At 45.6% G+C, this 21579-nt stretch overlaps 1 protein-coding gene across 3 annotated transcripts in view; it reads right to left on the bottom strand.

Annotated features, from left to right (window-relative positions):
* Positions 1-21579, bottom strand: part of TNRC6A (trinucleotide repeat containing adaptor 6A) — an 853894-nt gene that overhangs the window by 593916 nt on the left and 238399 nt on the right. For all 3 annotated transcript variants that reach the window (XM_069647380.1, XM_069647382.1, XM_069647381.1), the window contains exon 5: positions 15702-16043. In XM_069647380.1, the coding sequence (XP_069503481.1) occupies positions 15702-16043 (342 nt within the window). The remainder of the gene's footprint in view (positions 1-15701; positions 16044-21579) is intronic.

Genomic DNA, 21579 nt, shown 5'->3' with positions numbered 1-21579 from the left:
CAAAGCCCAGTCTGAACCCTGATTGATGCTCATTCAGGATGGGGTACAGATTAAAATGTTCTGAAATTCGGCCATAGGTTACCTCATCTAAAATCTTCAGCAAAAAAGGTGTGTTCGGAGTAGGGCAGTAGTTTAGTGGTTTGTCCCTAGCTAGTCCGACTTTTTAGTATGGGCGTGACCATGGTTTGTTTCAGATCGGGTACCTTACCTTTGCACAATGACGCATTGACGAATGTGCAGATTGCCTTTATAAGGCGGAGAGGGCATGTTTTTATCATCAGTGAGGCACAAGACTCCCCTTTGCACCGGGTGGGTTTTAGTTTTTCGATAACTTGCTGTAATTGGGTGAAAGTCAAATTGGGGGATCGTCGACTGAAGTGTTAGTGGCTTCTGGTGCTCACTTGTAGCCTTTGCGGATAAGTCCTTCTTTCTTTCCAGCATTCCTGCTGTTATACCCAAGAGTTTATTATGCATGCCATCTTGTATAGTCTGGCACCAGGCGACATCCCTGATCTCCAGTTGGTCAGCTGGAAAAAGGTCTGCATCTTGTTCTTTTAGAATTTTAAAGATTTCCTTAACATCTGAAGCGGCGTTGGCTATTCTTATATGCTGTGATAATTCTTTATGGCCTTAAGTATTGCCGATTTATAGCCCTTTGCTAAAATCTTGCAGGATTGCTTAAGGGCAGGGGTCTGAGCAGATTTCCATAGGAAAAAGGCCTTAAGCGCTAAGGCCTTGAGCTTTCTAAGGCCAGCCGTGAACGAAGGTTGACTTTGACTCCTCATTCTTCTGTCTCTTGGACCTCAGTGGTGCTAAGGTGTTAGAAATATTGGGCATATTGAGAGCCAGGTTCGCCGACATAGCTAAAAGAGTAGTGTCAGGCAAGAAGCTTATTTTGTTATCCAATAGAGGAGCAATGTTATCCACTGAGATGTTTTAGATTACGTGACAGAGTGTTCCTTGGGGGGATTTCTCAATTTAAGAGGGAACGGGACAGATATTGAGAAATGTATTATAACGTGATCTGACCAAGGACATGGTATAATGGCAACCTCATGACAGATAGTGTTGAGCGTAGATAGCCAGTCACTTATTGCACAAATCCAAAGTCTGATAATACCCGTTGTAACTGTAGGGCATGTGAATCTTCTGGATTGCCTAACCAGTGGTTAAAATCGCCCAAGATGTTATGTTAAAGGATATTTCTACCGCGCACTATCACCACCGGTGTGGTCCCCTGGCGCTCTGGGGACCCTGAAAGAAAGTGGGGAGTGAGTTAGTGGGAGCAAGCTGGAGAAGTGCAAGAGAGCAGTGATGTGCTGTTGGTGGCTTCAGCCCGGTGGATCCGTTGGCTGTGCTTGGGGTGTTTTACGGTTGGTAGTCCTCATGTGCTGTTGTGCGAGTGTGTGTGGTTTGTTTTGTTGTTGCAGTGTAGTGACGTTTGTGCGGATTGTAGTGTTGTAGGCTTGTGGTCGTGTTTGGTTACAGTTTGAGAGGTGCATGCAGAGGGGTGAAATTATTAGTGGATTGGTTACATGGCGTTGCTGTCTGGACCGGAGGTGCTAAACTTCTGCATTCTCTCCACGAGGAGTGCAGGAGCAGCTCTGCGTCTCTGTTCCGATCTGGGCCGTCCGATACGCACAGTCCCTTTCACACATGGCATCCATTCAATTCATATTCATAACCTTACCCAAGTTCGGCCTTGGCCACCTACTTGACACCGGTCTGTAAGCAGGAGGGGGGCAGTGTTTGTGTGTCCCTTCAAATCTGGCCCAGAGAGCATTCCCAATCCAGTCAGTGCCAAAACTACTCCATCCATATGTGGCGGGTGGTTGGTCTTCATCTTATTCAGTTGTTTGTGCAGGCTATCGCTCCCAGCCCCTTCGAAACGTGGCACATGCCAACGCTCCCAATTACGTCCAGGGGCGGCACCTGCCTTCATTCACAATCCATAAGGTCAATGCACATGCCAATGTTCATGACTTAGTTTAAGTGTGGCGAGTGCCCACATTCACACAACTCTATACAAGTATGATACCTGGTAGCAATTATGGGGCGGGTGAGGTTGTTGGCTGGAGTTGGCTAGGAATCCTGATTTATATCCTCATGGGTGTTGCTTGTGTCCTATTCGACTTAGTGTTGCCTCTCTTGCTGTAGGAAGTTTCTTCTGGTCAGTTCTGAGTGTTGTCAGTGTCATCCTAAATGTAGTCATCCTTTATTTGTGTTTCACGTTTGGTTATTTCGGTTTCTCAGTTTGAATCTGTGGTGTTAAAGAGCTGGGTTTTTAGTAATTATCTGAATTTAGGTGGTCTTCGGTGTTTCTTATTTCTTTCGGGATGTCGTTCTAGGTTTTTGCGTGGGAGAAGGAGGCGACCCAAGGTTTTTTTCTTAAGGTATGGTTTTTGTTGCAGGCGGATTTCATTGCTTGATCTAAGGAGTCTTGTTGGCTTGTAGATTGTTATTTTGTTCTGTAGGAATTCAGCTCCCTGTCCGCTGATTGCCCTGTGTGTTATGCACATTGTATTGAAGGTGATGCAATGTTTGACTGAGAGCCAGTGCAGTATTTTCAGGGCTGGAGTGATGTGGTCTCTTCTGGATAGTTTGAGGAGCAGTCTGGTTGCTGTATTTTGGATCTGTTGTAGTTTCTTCAAGAGGTATGCTGGTAGCCCGAGATAGAGGCTGTTTGCCTAGTCGATTCTTGACATGATTAGGGTGACGATTGAGAGTGTTTTGTGGTTGAAGGAGAGGAAAGGTAGGATTCTTCTTGCCGTGTGAAGGAGGAAGTAGCATGTGTACACAAGCAAAAGACACCACTTGCTACCCAACTTCTCACACTGTCAGAGAGGTGAGAATTCTTGTAAGTGATTTTTGTTTACACTTAGCTGCATTAGTCACATGAACATAGGTATGAATTTTACATATACAAATTGTTAAAACGACCATCTGTCAAACTAATACAACGATGATCTGACTAAAAGACAAAACACAAATACACAGATAAATCAGCGTTCTCTCGACATGCTTTAAGGTTATGGTCAAGACCTCAGCCTCATACATTTTTCTAACGTGTATTGAAAACACCTAGTTTGGGTAGATCGACTCTGATGCTGTCTATTCCGACAATTGTGATGTTAGTATCAAAGTGATTTTAGAAAAACATGACATCCTTTCTTTTATCATGAGTAGCATTTCTTGATGATTGCATTAATTTGTGGTTCTAAGGTTAGGGTGTTGTCCATCAGGACTCCCAGATTTTTTACTACCTTAGATGGTGTTGGTGCGGTTCCCATTTCCGTTGGCCATGGAATCTAGGTATTCTCTTGGTTTTTGGATATAATCAGGATTTCTGTCTTTCCTGGGTTGATTTTCAAGTTGTTGGCATTCATCCAGTTAAAGACTTCTTTTAGACACTCGATTAGTGTTGATGACTGCAGACACTTCAAGATGAAAGGTATCAACTTTCTGGGGGATCTCCTCGGTTAGGGAGAGTGGTTGACAAGGATAGATTTGAAAGATGCGTATCTCCCCATTCCTTTGGTGCAGGAGCACGGTCCATACTTGAGGTTTATTTGGAGAGACCAGTCGTGGAAGTTCAGGAGTCTCCCATTCGGCCTCTCTACAGCGCCATGGGCATTCACAAAAGTGATGAGGCTGGTGGTGGCCACAATGAGACAGGCATGAGGATGATAGTATATCGGGACGACATTCTGATGGCACAGGGAGAACAGGTTGCTTTGACGTGCGAGCTTCTAGCCTCACTAGGGTTTCTTGTCAAGGAGAAATCTGTTCTTTTGCCTACCAGGAGAGTGGAATTCCTGGGTTTCCCGATATGAGGAAGGTGACGTTAGAACTTCCAAGTCGGAAGAGAGTGATAAAGAAGGAACTGATGGTAGTGAACAGGAACAAGGTTATCTTGCTTCGGAGTCTAGCCAGAGTAGTGGGACTTCTAGCATCTTCTATTCAGGCGATCTCTCCCAGTCCCCTGCATTAACGGGCACTTCAGAGGTTAAAGATAAAGTATCTTCAAGGGGGAGTGTTTTATCAGTTCATATCTTTAGATGAAGTAAGCGGGGCAGAGCTGCAATTGTGGCTGCAGACTAGGGAGGCACGGAACAGCCGTCAGTGTTCGGGGACGTTCCAGATCTCGTCACAGTCGGATGCAAGCACGTCTGAATGGGGTGCCAGGTGTGGTCAGCTGCAGACAGGAGATAAAATGGTCCCAAGAGGAGCTAGATCTGCACATCAACTGCCTCTAGTTGCTGGCAGGATCACTCGCAGTCAGTACATTCGCAAAAGACAAGGGCACAATGCTGTATACTGCTCAAGATATACAATAAATCGTCAGTGCGATATAGAAACGAGCTGGGAGGAACGCGGCCAAGGATCTTGGTGGAACTGGTGAAGGATTTCTGGCATTACTGCCTCGAGAGAGAGATCTGGATCACGGCAGAGTACCTTCTGGGGCAGCAGAAGTGTAGCAGATTGGAATGACTGGTATCTAAGAGACTCCAGCGATTGGATGCTGAGTAATGAAGTGTTCGAACAATTGCTCAGAGTGTGGGGACAGATGGACCTGGATCTGTTCGCTCTCAGGCTCAACACACAGAGCGGTATTTCATTTGGAGGTTAGACCCCAGGGCTCTGGGGATGGATGCTTTTCTGCAAGCATGGACGGGAGCGTTGCATTATGCATTTCCCCCATTCGCAATATTAGTGAACACATTAGCGAAAATGTGCAGAAGGAGCGGTTGTAGTAGTGATTGTGCCGGACTGGGGACGCAAGCATGGTTACCAGTTCTGATAGAACTTTCTTCAGATTTTCCGAGAGCGATATTGTCCATAGCAGACCTGCTGACGAACCCAGTGGGAGCCAGGCATCAGTAAGTGGAGTCAGGCAACCTCAGTTCACTAGCATATAGGGTTTCCGGCATAGATGGAACATGCCAGAAATTTCAGAAAGCGCTGCAGAATTCACCACAGTATCTTGGGCCCCATCTAAGGTTAGGAGCTAAGGTTTGGGAAACATGGTGTAGACAGCAGGGATTTCATCCTGTTTCTGCCTATGTAGTTTAATTGTTGAATTTCTTGGCGCCTCTCACAAAGGACAGCAAGGCTTTCAGAACTATAAGGGTAAATATGTCAGCCCGATCGGCTGGGCATGAATGAGATGGTAGAGAGCACTGTGCTGTCTGGGCTATCAAGGGGGTCAATGTGGCCAACCCTCTGGCTCCTAGATACTCGTAGTTGTGGCATGTTTCCGTGGTGCCTATATTGTTGGATCAGTGGCCAGACAACGAGATGCTTACAGACCACCTGTCTGGAAGGATGTCCATGTTGTGGTGTCTGGTTTTATTTCAAAGGGTATCGGATGTGAAGGTTCTGGAGGTGGACAGGAAGGTTTTCTTCCATGAGGGTGTTGCATTTACCATGTTTCTCAATTATGATTTGCACGCACGAAGCTACTTCATGTAGTGGCTTCTGCCACCATTGCTAGATTGGTGCGAGAAGTGATGTCTTTGGTTGGAGTTGATGTTGAGATGTTTCAAGCATATTCTTTAAGGGGTGCTATGGCTTCCAAAGCATTTGCAGCTGGGATCTAATTTGCAGGATATTCTAAGATCGGCAGACTGACCTAGTGATTCTACGTTCAAGGAATTTTATTTTAAGCCGATTTCTGACATTGCAGTCTCTGTTATGGGGAGCTCTGAACACGCATAATGCACGCCTCTTGTCCTGACATAGAATGAAGATTACCCAGGATTACAGCTCAGGGAGTCTTGATTCTATCAAAAAACACAGATGCAAGCATTATCCCTCCCCATCCGTTGTTTCACAGTTGTGTTTGTGGGGTGATGGTGTGAGCTGCATATTCCCTACCCTAATTGTTATGTTGCTCTTAAGACAGGGGAGCAGACAAAGAACGGATGAGTACAGCTGACGCGAAACAGTCGATGCAGGGCCATGTGTTGGAATTCTACAGATGGTTTTTCAGCTGATTATTACAGCGGTTTTGAGTCGAAGGTCGTTGGGATTTTTGAACAGTTTTGGTTTGGTTGTTTTGTTCAGAGGTTATTGGAGTTAATTCAGGACACCCAAAAGAAAGAGAAAGGAGTATGGACAGGAAGCGACTTGTGAGGAACGATGGGTTCTAATTGGTTGGATTGCTTAACAGGAAAACTACCCTGAAGAAGGGACTATTGGGAAATTGTCGTTTTTTCAGGAATGTGTTCTGGTTTAAAACACAAACAAAAGAAAAGGAAAAGAAAAATGATGAAAGTTTAAGTTTGGTAACTGTTGGAGAGGGGAATTAAAGAAAGATGAGCATAATGCTTGCCTCTGTGTCTTTAATAAAACCAAGACTCTGTGAGCTGTAAGCCTGGGTAATCTTCATTGGTGGGCATACATACATGTGCATAAGGTGTGAGCACCATGGCTGTCTTGCCCAGATAGGTGCAATGAGTATCATTAAGCTTTCTTGATGTATTTTGTGAATTATCTTGCAAATAGGTTATGTCAGAATAGGGGCTCGGGGGAGCATACGCAAATATCCCTAACCAGCTCATCCATAGTGCATTTCCTAGGGACCTCAGGTGAGGGAACCTGGATGCGTTGTTTTGCCATGTTATGTTGTGAATACGTCTAACTGCTGGGTGGCCCCAGGTTGCAAAAATACATCAGAGTGTATTGGTGTTGGGTTCTCACTAGTGTTCCAGTAGTGGGACTCTGCAGAGAGACCGCCATACTGTTGGGAACCCCTGGAACATGTGCTTGGAGGGATTTGTCTCTTTAAATGCACCAATGGCAAATATTTTGCAACAGGATGGAGAGTTGTTTGGAGAGTTTTCCATCCAGTTTGTTGATATTAAACATTGCAGTTGTGTTGTCTGTTTCTAGGAGGATGTTTTTCCCACTCTAGAACAGTTTTGAACAAAAGTAATGCCATTTTTATTGCTAGGCGTTCTAACCAGTTTATGTGGTAGGACTTATGCCTTGTTGTCCACTTTACTTGAACTGTGGGGTGTAAGCAGTGTGCTACCCACTATGCCAGTGATGAGTCTGTTATTGTGATTTGAGGCGGTGGAGAAATTAAGTGTCCTCCTAGCCTCATTTTTTACTGACCACCAAAGAAGACTTCTGTTTACTGTTTGCAAAACTACCACTCGATTGTCCCAATGGAATGTCTTTTGTGGTGATTGTAAGGAAGACATGGTATCAAAGTAAGACAGACAAGTGACCACAGTACAAGGGTGTTAATCACTCCTTTGTTAAAGTTCAATAAACGCTGATCTAATCCTAAATCTACAGATGGGAGCAACCTAAAACCATCAAATAACGCAGTCCTAGTGGAACCTCGTCAAAATAAAAGGGCCTATACTAAAAAAAAAAAAAAATCTATTGCCAATCCTTACCGCTAAATACAAATAGTGTGGGGTAATGTTCATGAAAAACAAAAAGTGTTGACGAAATGATATGGTTAGGATGTTCAGGCCGTTGGCCTCTCTTCCCCGTGTTTTCAGCACGGGACAAGGCAGTTCACTCGAGCATAGCACCTTCTCTGGCTTCTTCAGCACAAGGACACAGTTTCATTACCAATATCAGGGCCTTCCGTGCCCAAGTCTCTCAAAGTCTCTTGATTCAGAGGGCCTGATGTAAAAAACTAACAAAAAGTTATTTTACAAATACTCAAGTCAGGTGAGTCACTCTTCACCCTGGATCCCCCTCAGCGGGCTCAGATCCTTTTTATACCAGAATCTTTTTTGTTTGGATATATTCGTGTTGCTCATCACATACGCCTCACTCTGTTCTTTGCAAATGTATTCAGACCATGTTACCGCTTGCAACCTTGGTTCTAACACAGACCGACCTGCTATCAGTCTCCCCGACTCACCGGCTGTGCAGACTTTAATGGCACTGCTTTGTTGTAGGAGCCAAGGACAGTACCCACGGCAGCAATCGCTCCTCACCGCCTCTGCCCTTGATGCGGGGGGAGCCCAGGGTACCTTCAACACACAATGCACCTTTCTTCAGCTTTAATTCACCGTCTTAGGTTTCTTATTCTCGAGGGCTCTTGAAAGTAGTGGTTCTTCTCCGAAAAGGTCAAGGGCATTTCCCTCCTTGCAACCCTCTGGTCTTGCCATCTTTCTCCTCGTATTAAACTGCCATCTTGGAACTGCTGCTTCCTCGTGTGTTTTGCCTTGCTCAGAGTGTGCTTTCGTGCTCCACCTTTTATCCGAGTGGGGAAGTGTGATGGAAGTCAGGTGTGTGTAATTATCAGTAATTGCCTGACCCTTGCGTTGGGCCATGTCAGGTATACGGCTCGGGTGTCAGTCTGTTTTCTCTCACAGTGAGCTGTCTGTGAGAAAGTGTTTGTGTCGGGGAAAGAGGGGAGTGGGAGTTACTGGGCTGAGTTCCTAAGTATCCTACCTGGTAGGATGGGGAAAAGGTGTTACAGGGAGGAGGATACTGCGTCTCACTGCCCAGTGTCCCATTCCCACTACCCAAAGACTCCTCATCCAGGTGATCCTCCCACACTGGTCCACCCCCAGGAACTGGTTCCAAAAGCGATGGCTGTATCCTGGCCACCTGGATAACAGATTCCCCCGGGGGCTAGCGGGTGAGACACTGTCTGGTTTCTCACACGATTGCTCCACTAGCCACTGCTGTATTACTCAGATCCAGAGGCATGGGGAATTATGAATATGCCATCATAACTAGGAGCCTCATAACGTTTCTTACAGACATCCTTTGACCTGTTTTGAACAGAGGGATGAGCAATTGTAAGGGCTGCACTCTTTCCGGTGTTGGCTATGCTGTAGCTATTCGAGTATTTAGAACTGTGCATAGGAACAACTTTACTCTGCTTGGAATGAGGCTTGACTTCTTATTGATCGAAAAGCCCAGGCGGTGAAGTAGTTTTACAGTGCATAGGTTGTCCGCTAGACTCTACTGTGCATCCCTTCCCGTTATTAACCAATCGTCTAGGTAAGGGTACACTTGTATTGCCTTGCAGTGTAGATGAGCCACAACCAATACTTTGGTTAATACACAAGGTGTGTTTACAATTCCAAAAGGAAGGACTTTGAATTGGTAATGTTTGCTTAGTATCTTGAATCTAAAATACGTTTGATGACCTTCAAACATTGAAATATAAAAGTATGAATCTTTCAAATCTAATGGGGTCATGGAAAGTCCCCTTTTCAAGAGGTGTATGGCTTCTTGCAGGGTTGTCATCCGGAATTTGTGGGGTTTTACTGTATTCGTTTTCTGGGTTTTAGATCTAGCACTGGCCTCATACTCTTTGGGTACCAGAAAATAAACAAAACCACGTACATTCCTGTGTTTACCCGTTTCCTTGGTACTTGTTCTATTGCTCCCTTTAGGTGGAGTGCCTGGATCTCTTCCTGCAAGGCGTTTAGATGTTCCTTTGTCATTTATTTATTTTTACATTTGTAAAGAGCACTGAACGCAGGGCATCTGAGTGCTGGTTTACATAAAGGCAGTCGTTACACTTGGTTAAACAAGGTTACAGACATAGGTAGTACATTAGTTTACAGGTAGTGGTTATAATAGTTATCAGCATAAATGGTACATACATGTTGTCTAGATTTAAGTTACTGATCCGGGTCAGGGTGGGGTAGGCGGTGCAAAGAGTTTGTCGGATTAAGTTAAATTTTTCTTGTGAAAAGAGCAAGATTTTGAGGCCTTTGCAGAAGGACAAGGAGTCATCAGATCTTAAGGCTAGAGGGAGAGCATTACAGGGTTTAGCCGCGATTACCGGGAAGCTGCTTCCCCCTGCTTTCTGTCGCCTGTATCTAGGAATGATTAGTAAATTGCGAATAGGCAGCCTGGTTAGGTCTGAAGGATTGGGCCTTGGAGATTTTTCTAGACAGGTAGGTAGGGGCAGTGTTTGAGGTACATTTGTGGATCAATGCTAGAGTTTTGAACATGATGAGTTCTTGTACCGGGAGCCAGTGGATGTTGCATCTGTCTGAGGAAACATGGTCTTTTTTTGAGATGTTTAGAGCTGCTCTTACGGCGTTATTCTGAATGACCTGAAGTTTCTTTACATTGAGGGCACTGGTGTCTGAAAAGAGGGAGTTGCAGTAGTCAATCCTGGATAGTATGAGGGCTCTAGCAAATGTGATACAGCTGTCGGTGGAAGGAATGGCCTGCAGACATTGATCAATTACGCAATGTATGCTGCTGCTGATGCAATAGCGTTTACCTATCTAGTTAGCAATAACGTGGGGTCTAAATATACTCCTAAGGTTTTTACCTCTTTGGCAACAGTGATTATGTTCCCGTCGATGGAAAAGGATTTAAAAGTTATTGAGCGTGTTTAGCAGAGATTGTGTGCCAATAAGGAGTAGTTCGGTTTTCTCATCATTTAGGCATAGTCTGTGTTGTGCCATCCAGGTCTAGATGGTTTGTTTAGTGAATTCGAATCAGTATCGTAGTTGCCAGAGATGGGTAGGAGGATTTGGGTGTTGTCCGTGTAGTTAGTTTAAGTGACACCCAGGTCATCAAGGAGCATAAAGAGGGGTTTCTTGAAGATATTATATAGGGTCGGTGAGACACATGAGCCTTGAGGCACTCCACAGGTTACTGGGGAAGGCGGGGCTGCCGCTGAGGTGGAGAACACGGTCATAGTGCGGTTAGATAGAAAGGACTCTATCCAGGCTATGGCCGAGAAATGGACAGCTGGGGAGAGGTGTTGGCAAAGGATTTTGTGATTGACCAAGACAAAGGCTGTTGAGAGGTCCAGTAAGAGGAGGGTGGTCATGTTGCCATTGTCTTTACTTTCATCCATTTAGATTGTTAAGTCCAGGAGGGCTGATTCCGTTCCATGACCGGGGCGGAAGCCTGATTGGCGGATGCCGAGGAGATTGTGGGTTTCAGGATGGCTTTGGATTTGCAGGTAGGCTGCTCTGTCTAGTATTTTGAGGAGGAAGGCTACGGTCGTGAGGGGCAGTAGTTGGTGAGAATGTTGGCATCTAGTGTGGGCTTCTTGAGGAGGGGAGGTACCCAGGCTTCTTTTAGATTCTCTGGGATGTTTCCAATTGAGGAGTTATTGATCAGTGCTGTGATGAAAGGGGCAAGCTCATTAGCACAATCCTTTCAGAGGGTAGCCGGACAAATGTCCCCTTGGCATTTTGATGGTTTCAATCCTTTAATAATCTTGGTACTTTCAATGGTTGTGACTGGGGTAAATTCGAACCAGGGGATTGAGGGAGGGGTGAGGGGACGCTGGTCTTTGGGCTGGTCAGGTGTTGTGATTTATTTGTTTTTGTTGCAGTGGTATTGTTTGAGTAGGGACATTTTGTTGAGGAGTGAGTTGGATGTTATTGCACCAGCCGAGATCTTTTGTGGCGATATCAGGTGGGGGAGCTGGTTATTTCAAGCTCACGTAAGATAGCGAAGAGCTCTCTTGTGCCCAAACTTGCCTCTTCAATTCTACTGTTGTATGTGGCGCTTTAGGTTGGCAGAATAGCAGTTTGTACTTTTTGGAAAGGGCTGCCAAGTGCGGTTTCTTCTCGTCTGAAGGTATTTTTAACCAGGCAGTCTCTGCTGCTCTTTTAGAGGAGGGCATGGTTTTAAGAGTGTGGGTATACCACGAATTAAGGTGGGCACTTGATTTGAGTTGGTGGATGCTCAGAGGTGCTACTTTATTGATGGCTTTGAGGAAGGTTTGGTTGTACAGCTCGACCATGGTGGTGGGGTCTGTGTTTTCGTGTGTTGGTTGGGATGAGACCTCAGATTGAGCTGTCTCAGTAATATTGAAGGTGATAACATTATGGTCTGACCAGGGGCAAGGATCGCTGGTTAGAATGTTTGTGTTGCAGTGGATGTCTTCCAATCTAGTGTGCAGCCTTTATCACGCATGGGGCTTGAGATCAGGTGGGAGAAGCCTAGGGATTCCATGGTGTTAGCTAGGGTGTGTGCATGGTAATCAGATGGGTCGTTTAGGCCCAAGTTCACATCTCCCAGGAAGATTATTTTGGAGGAGGGCTTTGTGTTGGTGGAGAGGAGTTGCACAATGTCTTCCTCGAAGGAGTACAGCGGGCCTGGGTTTCTGTAAATTAAGTGGATCGTAAGGGTGGCTGTAGCAGATAAGACGATTTGGATCAAGAGCAGCTCGCCTGAGCTGATGGTTTGGTTTGGGATTTCTCGAATGGGTAGGAGGATTTTAGTAATAAAGGCTACTCCACCTCCTTTGACTACCGGTCTGTCTTTCCTGAAGAGGGTGCAACTGTCCGGGATGCTGGATGGACCATGTTTGCGTGATTGCTAGGAAGTCCAGTTTGTTGGTAGTGATGAGGTTGGATATGTCAAGGGCAAGGAGGGATCTAGCATTAATTAGCGCTCCTGTGAGGTGTGTTGTGGTGTTCGCTTTTGTGTTGGAGGTGGAGATAATCTTGTTAGGTTTGTGTTCTGGACTAGCAGGGGAGGAGGGCTTCAGCATTGTGGAGGCTTTGGCTCTTGCTATGGCAGCTGTATCTAGGGTGGTGTTAGTATGGATGATGGCTGGGGAAGATGTCATGAAGGAGGCATGAGAGTTGCATGTGGCAACGCAGTTGAGGATGTTGGGCTCAGGGGCGAAAGTTGTCTTTGCGTTGTGTTTGCAATAAATGGCTGGGAGGGGATGTTGAAGCGTTCTCATGGTGCCGGGGGTGGTGGCTCTCAAGCTGAGGTGTGCATTCCTCCACGTGATCAGCAGGGTTGTTTATAGGTACTGCTTACATGTAGCTAGGCGAGTCGCAAGTCTTCTATTCCAATTGTCGAGGGGACAAGGTGGACTAGGGCTTGAGGTCGGCTTCTGTCACTTGTCTTGTGGGATAGAGGTGATGTTGAGTGGGAATGCATTGGACAACAAGAGTGATGGATGGATGTCATTTCAGTCCGGGAGACTGACAATTTTAGGGTGTGTTTAAAGTTGGCATCCAGTGAGTGGTTGGTAAGGCAGATAGTTGGCAGAGCTTCGGCGCTCCTTTTTTTCACCCTCATGATGCAACTGTTGGCGGCCTGCATCAGTGCCTGCCAGGGAGGGGTATTTAGGTCACAGGCCAGGAGCTTGTAGTGGAATATGCAGAAGACTTATTTCTTGGTTTCTCTGGGACCCAGAGCAATCTATGCCCTTAGCATTAGAAATAATTGAGGAGTTTTTACAGAGCTCTGCTGATAAACTGGGGCAAGTCCTGCTTGTTCCCCTTGGGGTCCCTCTGGAGCAGAAGGTTCATTGTGCTTGGAGGTGCCCTTATTCTGGACACCTGCACTATTCACTTACTTGGACATGCGGGTATACTACTGTGTCTTGTATCTCCTGGAGTAGAACATTAAAACATTGAAAGGGGTTGCTACATCAACTACATACTGGCTGGGCCTATATTTATCCATGATTGGCATTATGCAAAATGGTTCTGCATAGGTTTCTCCATGCATTTACTGGGACCATGGTATGAGTTCCACCTAAAGGTTTCAGGAAAATAGATGTACTACTTGCTAGACTGGCCTGGGTAAATGGGGGAGTTGTATTGCTCTGAAAATTCTGAAAAGACCTGATGAGGCAGGGGGGAGGCCTCCAAAATGTTTAACTTTATTCTTTGGCCTCAGTAACCAAGCTATCAAAATTATTTTTGCATTGGCTACCAATGAAGCGACACTGTTAGGAGGGATGGCAGTCAGGTGGCATCTTGCTGTTATCGGAGGAGGGGTTAAAAAAAAAATGTTCTCATATTAGGTAATTCTAGGAGGGGAAATCTGGGAAAAGGTCTAAGAAAATTTAGGGCAGCACATTATATGCTGAACTACTGTCCCATTTGATTTCTGCCCAGGTTTGACAAAACTGTCCAATCCATTACCATGCAGCCATAGAGAGATGCCAGATGCATGCACTGTGCAATCTATACCAGGGTGCAAAGTTTATGAGCCAGTTATATTTCCCCAAAGTTACTTCAGCAATTTCACAAACTTGCTAAGGATGTGAGGGACAACTGACCAATTTTCACAGGCAAATCTACAGTGTCACACCTATCAGCAACTATGCTGGAGCAGGAACCAAGTGCCAAACTGATAGCCACTGTGAGAGGCACTATATAAGCAGAGTTCTCTGCCACGTATTAAGATATAAAACAAATGGGAGCATGACCTGGGTAAGGAATTACACAAGGCTGAATTGCGGAAAGCCTTTTTATGCATACAAACATTTGCCTGAAATTTGAGGTTTAAGGAAGATCCAAAAAAGTGCACTGCAAAGACCATGCGACACCACAGTGGTTGCACCAACGGGTCGGCTGTCCAAAGTATCAATGCACTAATAAAGAATGTGTTCGCAAAATATGGCTGTGCCCACAAGGGCTTAAGTATTTAGATGGAGGCAGTGGGTGCATTGGGGTAAGCAATGGGAAAGATCAGACCGAGGGATCCAGGTGCGCTTGTTGGGCCTTGCACCCCCTCTGCCAAGGAAAGAAGAATCGTACATTTTTTTCATTTCAAACTGACATTAGTAACAATAGCACGTAAATGGATGGCATCACACCCGTCACACATATACGACTGGTGAAAAGAAATGGTTATTAAGGTCACGACCGAATGGGAAGTTTTGTGGCAGTCTGCATGTGCTGGTGAAGAGAGCGGTAGTTCAATGGAATGGGAAATGTTGATTACCTACTTTACTAATGCCAACGGATACACAGCCAGCTTACATTAACACACTGCTTCTCTTCATATTATTTATGTACTTGCAATGTGTGTTGATCTACTGCTATATTTCAAGGTCTACAGTGAGATCTGATATGTTGGACTATTTCCGAGGTAATGTAAGATGCAGAGTACTGAACATACCCTATGGAGTTTGGTGTTCATCTTTGCAAGTGCACTCACCGTTGAATTGCAGTTATCTTTCAAAAGGAATTTCTTCTTGTTTTGATAGGAATTTGTTTTATTCATCATCTACAGCACACAATATGGCTTGATAAATACATTTTTTTAAATAAATTTAAGAGCAGATCCAGAAAAAGAGGAATTTGAAAAGCCACAGAACACAAAAGATACAGTGAAAACTGTCAACACAATGCAGTTCTATCCCACACAATGGCTCCCAAAACAAGGCCCAGAACAAAAACAAACTTTAGGAGAAAGAGCTGTGCACATTAAACCACATTAAAGAGATAAACAGTTAAACTCATTCAAAACACTTGCATTAACATTGTGACTGACTTAACTAGAATAATCACCACCTGCCAGTGCTATCCCCAAGAGACATTTTCCACACATTCATACTAACAAGTCAGCACAACAGCTGAGCTCACAAAATGGCAGATGTCCCAAGAGTGGCCAACTGCAGCGTGTATGTAAAAATAGACTGGTAACCCTTGGGAATGAAAACTGTTTACGTCAGTCGTTTAGGTCGGTGAAGGAAATTAAATGACACCATGTCTCAAACCAGCACCTCTGAAAAGCAGAGCACACAAAGCGCAACACCAATTATCCACTACACAAAAGGATGGCCAAAGTCAATGGTGGATCGGAGCGGTTACTCATCTCTGTGCCTGTATAGAACAGTAGAATTTCTAGTTAAGGTTTTCAAATAGCCACCCACATATCTTGCTCGGACATTCAAAAATACAAATTAGCACAAATCCAAGAATGGGCAGCAATCTACACCTTCATCAGAAAACATTCTATATTTCTTACTCTTTTACCTGATTGCTTTTTTTCGCTGATCTGCTCCTCTCCGTTGATGACCGGCTGTTGGCTTTTTGCAGTGCTGCCCCCTGACTGGCCGTTCAGCACTTTAGCAGCAGAGCCCAGGTTGGCAGCGATAGAAGGCAAAAACTGGCCACGCTTCAGAAGCTGTTTCTGTTCCTGGTGTCGAAATCTGGGTGGTACTTCACGGGGTGGATATCGAGGCAAGGGCTGCGGCTGAGGCGGCCAGTTGGTTGAGGCCCTCTTGGCATTATTAACAGTGCTGGTAGCAGTAGAAGTGCTGTTATTACAGTTGGCAGGCGTAGGCTGGCTTACAATGGTCTTGTTTTGTTCCGGTGCTGCTCTCCCAAACAGAAGAATAAGAAAGTTAGAAATATGTGGAAAAAAGTGAATCCATGCAAATTGAGAACTACCTCAAAAACATGCAAGATTGGAGATGTAGGAGTGTTCACTTGTATGAAGATAGGAGCTGCCCCAGTTCAAACAGGATGTCGGTACAAGGGGAGCAGAACTGGAATAGGTACATATACGTTCTTCACATACTTAGTGTAACATACTGCAAGTATTACCCCACGTCTATTCACAAGGTATGATAAGGTTTAAGTTACTTACTTGTAACTCTTGTTTTCCAGCATGGGTCGGGCATGGATTCACATGCTCAAGAATATCCTCTGTAAAAGAAAAAAAACACAGTTTCACTGTAGCTTTAAAACTGTATTTAAACTCTAAACGAATCACTGTCCTCTGGGTCATACTGCCCGCATCCAATGACAGTCCTCTCTCAAAGCTCCACCCCTGGTGGCCATCTTCAGATTTGGTAAGCACGAAAAGTGGCAGTATGAACCAAGAAGAACCACCGAGGGGATGAAGGGAGGGTTTGCATGTGAATCCATGCCAGACCCATGCTGGAGAACAAGCATTACAGGTTAGTAACTTAAACCTTCTCCAGCATTGGGTCTGGCATGGATTCATATGCTCATGAACAACAATTACACAGCATTACATTTACACAACCACGGGAGGTGGCAAGGCTCAACAGAAGCAATAAACACACCCCTAGAACAGACTCCCCTCAAGTTAACAGGTTGTGTAGCACAGCAAGGCCGACCCGGGACTCCTCCCTGGAATCCCTGTTGACACAGTAGAACCTTGTGATGGTGTGCTTGGACCTCCACATAGCAGCTCTGCAGATGTCAAGCAGAGTCACACTAGAGCGAAAAGCAGTCATTGCTGCAACGGCTCTGGTGGAGTGGGCTCTCGGCCGGCCCAGAAGTGGCCTGTTGGCCAGCCGATAGCAGTGTATGATGCAGCCGGAGAGCCACCTGGAAATAGAAGCCTTCGACAAGGCCTTTCAGTGATTCACGGGTCCAAAATAGACTAACTGAGAAGTCTTCTGAAAACTCTTTGTGCGTGCCATGTTAGGGAGAATTCTCACTTCTGTGCTAATTCCGTTCAACCTCAAGAGACCCTCAGCTCTTGTGCTGGACTTTAGGACTTTTTGATTTTTTTCCTGGAGTGAGACCTTTTTCTCACCCTCAAGTATTTTGATCTGATTTGGAATTGTGTTTTGGTCGTTTTTGTAGTCACTCCATAGGCATCTGCTTTTTGTATTGGGACACACAGCACCTTCAGTGTAGTGTCACAGAGAAGTCCTTTGGATTTCTCATAAGGTTTAAATACCTTCTCTTGGGTGAACTACTGTTCCAAAGAGTAGTAAAGTGAAATTGACTTTACGTACCTTTTTCCTTCAAGAACAACCTATCTTATGTGGAGTGCTAGGGGGTTACTTAGTATTCCCTTTTCCTACTTACTCATGTAACAGTTTTTATATTACCCTCACTACATTTAATGTCTGGTGGCAGTGGCTAATTTTCCTGCCCTTGTGCGTTTTTACGGCAGGCTGAATTCTCTGCTGCAGTATAGCACCCATGAGTGACCATTTGTCAAAATGGCCCTGGTCTTTTTTCACCATTTCTTGTTTGTGAGGTCTTTCTTGGGTTTTACTCTGCGCGCCAAACCAGGTTTAACCCTTTTCTTCGGTTTGCCTTTGGTGGGCTTCAGTACTAAAACCCGCCTCTGGCTCCAGTGCGCCTGGCAAGACAGGCAACAAGGGAGGTGCCCGAAACTCGATTGGCTGGCTGTCCTTGCAGGACAACCACCCTGCTGTGTGAGTGACGCTAGGCTGTGCTTGAATATAAGAAACCTGATTAAAGCCAAGGCTTCTTGAACTGAAGGCAAGAGTCAACCACTGGACGAAACATCAGAAGGAATCGCGGAGAGAAGCTTGCTGCATCCTCCTGAACCGTTGAACTGCCCGATCAAGTCCTGCTGCAGTGCTGAAGCTCAAACTCAGAAACGACTAGAAAAGCCCCAGAACGGACAACTTCTTCCCTTGGGTTAGTGGGACCAACTAACCCAAAGACGAACTTTGCTGGAGGACCTTCCCCAACTGGCTGTACTTCTTTGCTGCTGCTGGAACAGAGTGCCAGGACTCGAGAAATCTGTATTTGAGTGCATCGTCTTTAAGCCGGACCAGAGCTCCAGGAAGAGCCTGAGGAAGATCTCGGAACAGGACGACCCAAGCCAGAGTCACCTCTCCAGAGTGCTGGACTCCAGAAGCAAGGGAAGCCCATCCAGTGTCAAAGATCTGCGGTGGTGCTATTTGCCGTTAGCTGAAACCGCAAAGTGCTGCTGAACTGAAAGGAGCCTGTAGCTCTCCTCCAGACATCGTCCTTCTTATCCCCACGACTGAGGCCCAGGAACCCAGTATCTGCAAGACTGCAACCAGAAGAGAAGCCAGCTGGACCCTCTTCTTCATACCTAAGGTACTGTCGTGACTAAGGGGTACTTAACTCTTGTCTGTAGCTTGCATTATCTCACTGGAGACTTGCAGTAGCTGCTTTTTGCAGAGTTGATCTCAGCTCTGTCTTTCACAAGCCTAACAGCTTGTGGCCCAACAGTGATTCGTTTTCTACAAACTCTCTAAAAACATTGTGCAAGAATTTGTGCAATCTAAAGAAGTGTCTCAGCTCCATAGACATTGTTCAAATTGATTTTGGCAGTCCCGGCTCCCTGCAGACTCTTCTGACCCACTGACTTTGATTCTAACTGTCCCTCATAGGTGGTGCATAAGTTTAACTTGTATTTCTGGGCAAGATCTAAGCTACACTTCATTGGGAGATTGAAAAGTGCTCACATGCTCTGAGAACATGTTAACCCTTTCCCCTGCCTAACCATTTCCTTTTCCACAAACTCATAATTTTACAAAGTACAAAAAGTGATCTCTAAATGCCAATACTGTCTTAGCAATTGAAGTCACCTCAGGGTGTAGGAAGTGTGTATGAAGCATCACTAACGAATATCTACTTGCTTACTTTGATTCTAAGAAAGTGTTATGAAGTGTATTTTTATTGTTGCATATTGCCCTTTTTAAAGAAGGCTTATTTTAAACTGGCCTTTAAATAAATAATTATTTTACTAGAAAACCTTGAGTGTAAGTGTTATTTGTATACATGTATTTGTGGATTTCAATGTTACAGCGCTACAGCTCGCATTTACCCCTCTTAAGAGGAGTCTGGCTGCTCAGTCTTGTGTAGTACAGACCTATACCAATAGGTGGGTTACCCAATACAAAGAGTACAAGACTGGCGTAGTCCCCCACAGGGTTACTACGTACAATCTTGCCTAACACACCACATAAAACTTCCAAGGCACGAGCAACATCCTCTCCACTGGTGACGAAGGATCCAGGAAGAAAACCGGTAACACCAAAGGGTCGTTGAAGTGGAACTCCAACAGCACTTCGGCATAAAAGTGGGGTGTGTACGCAGCACCACCCTTGTAGCGTGGAAGAATACATATGGCAGTTTGCAGGAAAAGGCCTGAAGCTCCCCGACCCATCTGGCCAAAGTGATTGTGACAAGGAAAGCAGTCTTCCATGAGAGGAACTTCAGGGGAACCTGATTCATTCGTTTAAATGGTGCCCCCATGAGTTTAGTCAATAGTACATTGAGGTCCCAAGCCTGAGCCGTTACCTTCACTAGCATTAAAGTCCTGAAGAGGCCCCTGATGAACTCTTTGACAAGTCTGAGACACAGGGAAGGACTACCTGGTGTCCAGGTGTAACGGGATACGGCAGTCAAGTGCACCTTGATGGAGGTGTGAGCCAGTACAGCCTTGGCCAAGGAAAGCGGGTATGGCAGGAGCTGCGGGGGCCGTGACATGCAGAGGGGTATTATTCTGCACCTGGCACCATACAGAGAATCGCTTCCATTTATGTTTGTAGCACTTTAATGTGGAAGAGGCTCTGGCTTTGGCCAGGATGTCCTTACATTCTGTTGGCAAAGAATAATGTCCAAATTCCAGAGCTGCAGGAGCCAGGCCCTGAGGTTCAGAGACGCTGGGTCGTGGTGTAGAGGATATGGGTTGTTTGATTGCAATGAGATTGCCACTGATGGAAATTTCCAAAGCTCAAATGCCCAAACAATTTGATTGTGTTTTCCTTACCATTGCCGCATGTACAATGTAATTACATGCGCATTATAACTATTGAAATACATGTGAAAGAAAGTACAGGGACTAGAACACTGAGCCTGTGTAGCCTCTTCTTTCCTGTGCCTCTGCTTGGCAAAAATGCCCCAGGAGCTGGGCCTGCCACCCCTCTTCCTTTTACCTATGCCCTGCCTCCTCCTGGCACCCACAGTATGGCATGACACTGATGGCACATAGATGCAGTGCCCAGATGAATCCCATCGTCGCCACAGCCTGGGTGGCTCAATATCACTGATTTGCATTGATTGCTTCAGGCTGTTTTGCACCGGGTGCGCTTGTGCCTGCAGTGCCAGCGCTAGAAACAATTCAGTAAAGCGATGTTCGACAGTTTCCCTGTATTTCTTGGACATCAATTATACACAGATGAGTACTGCATCATTAATTACTTTTTGTCCACTTGGTCGAGGGCTTTAATGTCCTTGCATTGTTTGGTCGCTTTGTATGGCTCTTGGCAGTTGGGGGTTTAATACTGTGGCACAATGCAAGGTATTCTGCAGGTCTCTCTGCCTTCTGGCAGTTGATGACCAAAGGGAATTGCATTTTGTGTATCATCATTAAGCTGAGGAAGGTCTGCGATTTGCCTTGCACACTATAAAATGGGGTCCGCTTTCATTTTCTTGTTGGTTGCAATGATGAAAGTGGGTTCCCAAGGCTGCAAGGCTAGCCAGAAAGGACTATCAGGTAAGCGAACAATAAGGTCAAAATGTATGGTAGGTCAAATAGAGCATATGAAATTAGGTCAGAAATGGCATGCAATAAAAATAATGTGATCAAATTGGTCCATAGCGGTGTACAAGCTCTCCACCTTCTCTGGCAAGAAGATCGGAAAGTAGCGGCAGCCTGATGGGTGGCGCCTTCGACAGGGGTAGCAGGTCCGGATACCATATCTGTCGCGGCCACGCCAGAGCAACAAGTATCATCCTGCAGTGACACAGAGTGTACTGATCACCTGTAGCAGTAATGGTAACGGAGGGAAGGTATAAAAGAAGAGTCCCTCCCACGGGAGCGAGCAAGCATCCCCTTTGGTTTTCGGCTGCTGGCAAACCTCTTGACACTGGAGCTTGCTGCCGTTACAAAGAGGTCGATCAGGGGATGACCGCATTCGCTGATCAGAATATCCACATGGTCCTGGCAAAGCTCCCACTCGTGGCAAGAACGTAGCTCGTTGCTGAGCAAGTCTGCAATGGGGTTCTTGGTGCCCACCAGGTGGAAAGGGACAGGAAACTCCTGACGAACGGCCCAGCACTGCAGCTCCTGGGCCATGTTACGAAGAATTCTCATAAATGTGCCAATTCCCTTCACCTTAGAAACCCCCAGAAACTT

Source organism: Ambystoma mexicanum, chromosome 2q, assembly GCF_040938575.1.
Source record: "Ambystoma mexicanum isolate Mex_15411 chromosome 2q, UKY_AmexF1_1, whole genome shotgun sequence".
In the NCBI taxonomy this organism is placed as follows: domain Eukaryota; kingdom Metazoa; phylum Chordata; class Amphibia; order Caudata; family Ambystomatidae; genus Ambystoma; species Ambystoma mexicanum.
Note: the sequence above shows the minus strand (reverse complement) of the source record. Positions and strands in the feature narration are given on the sequence as shown.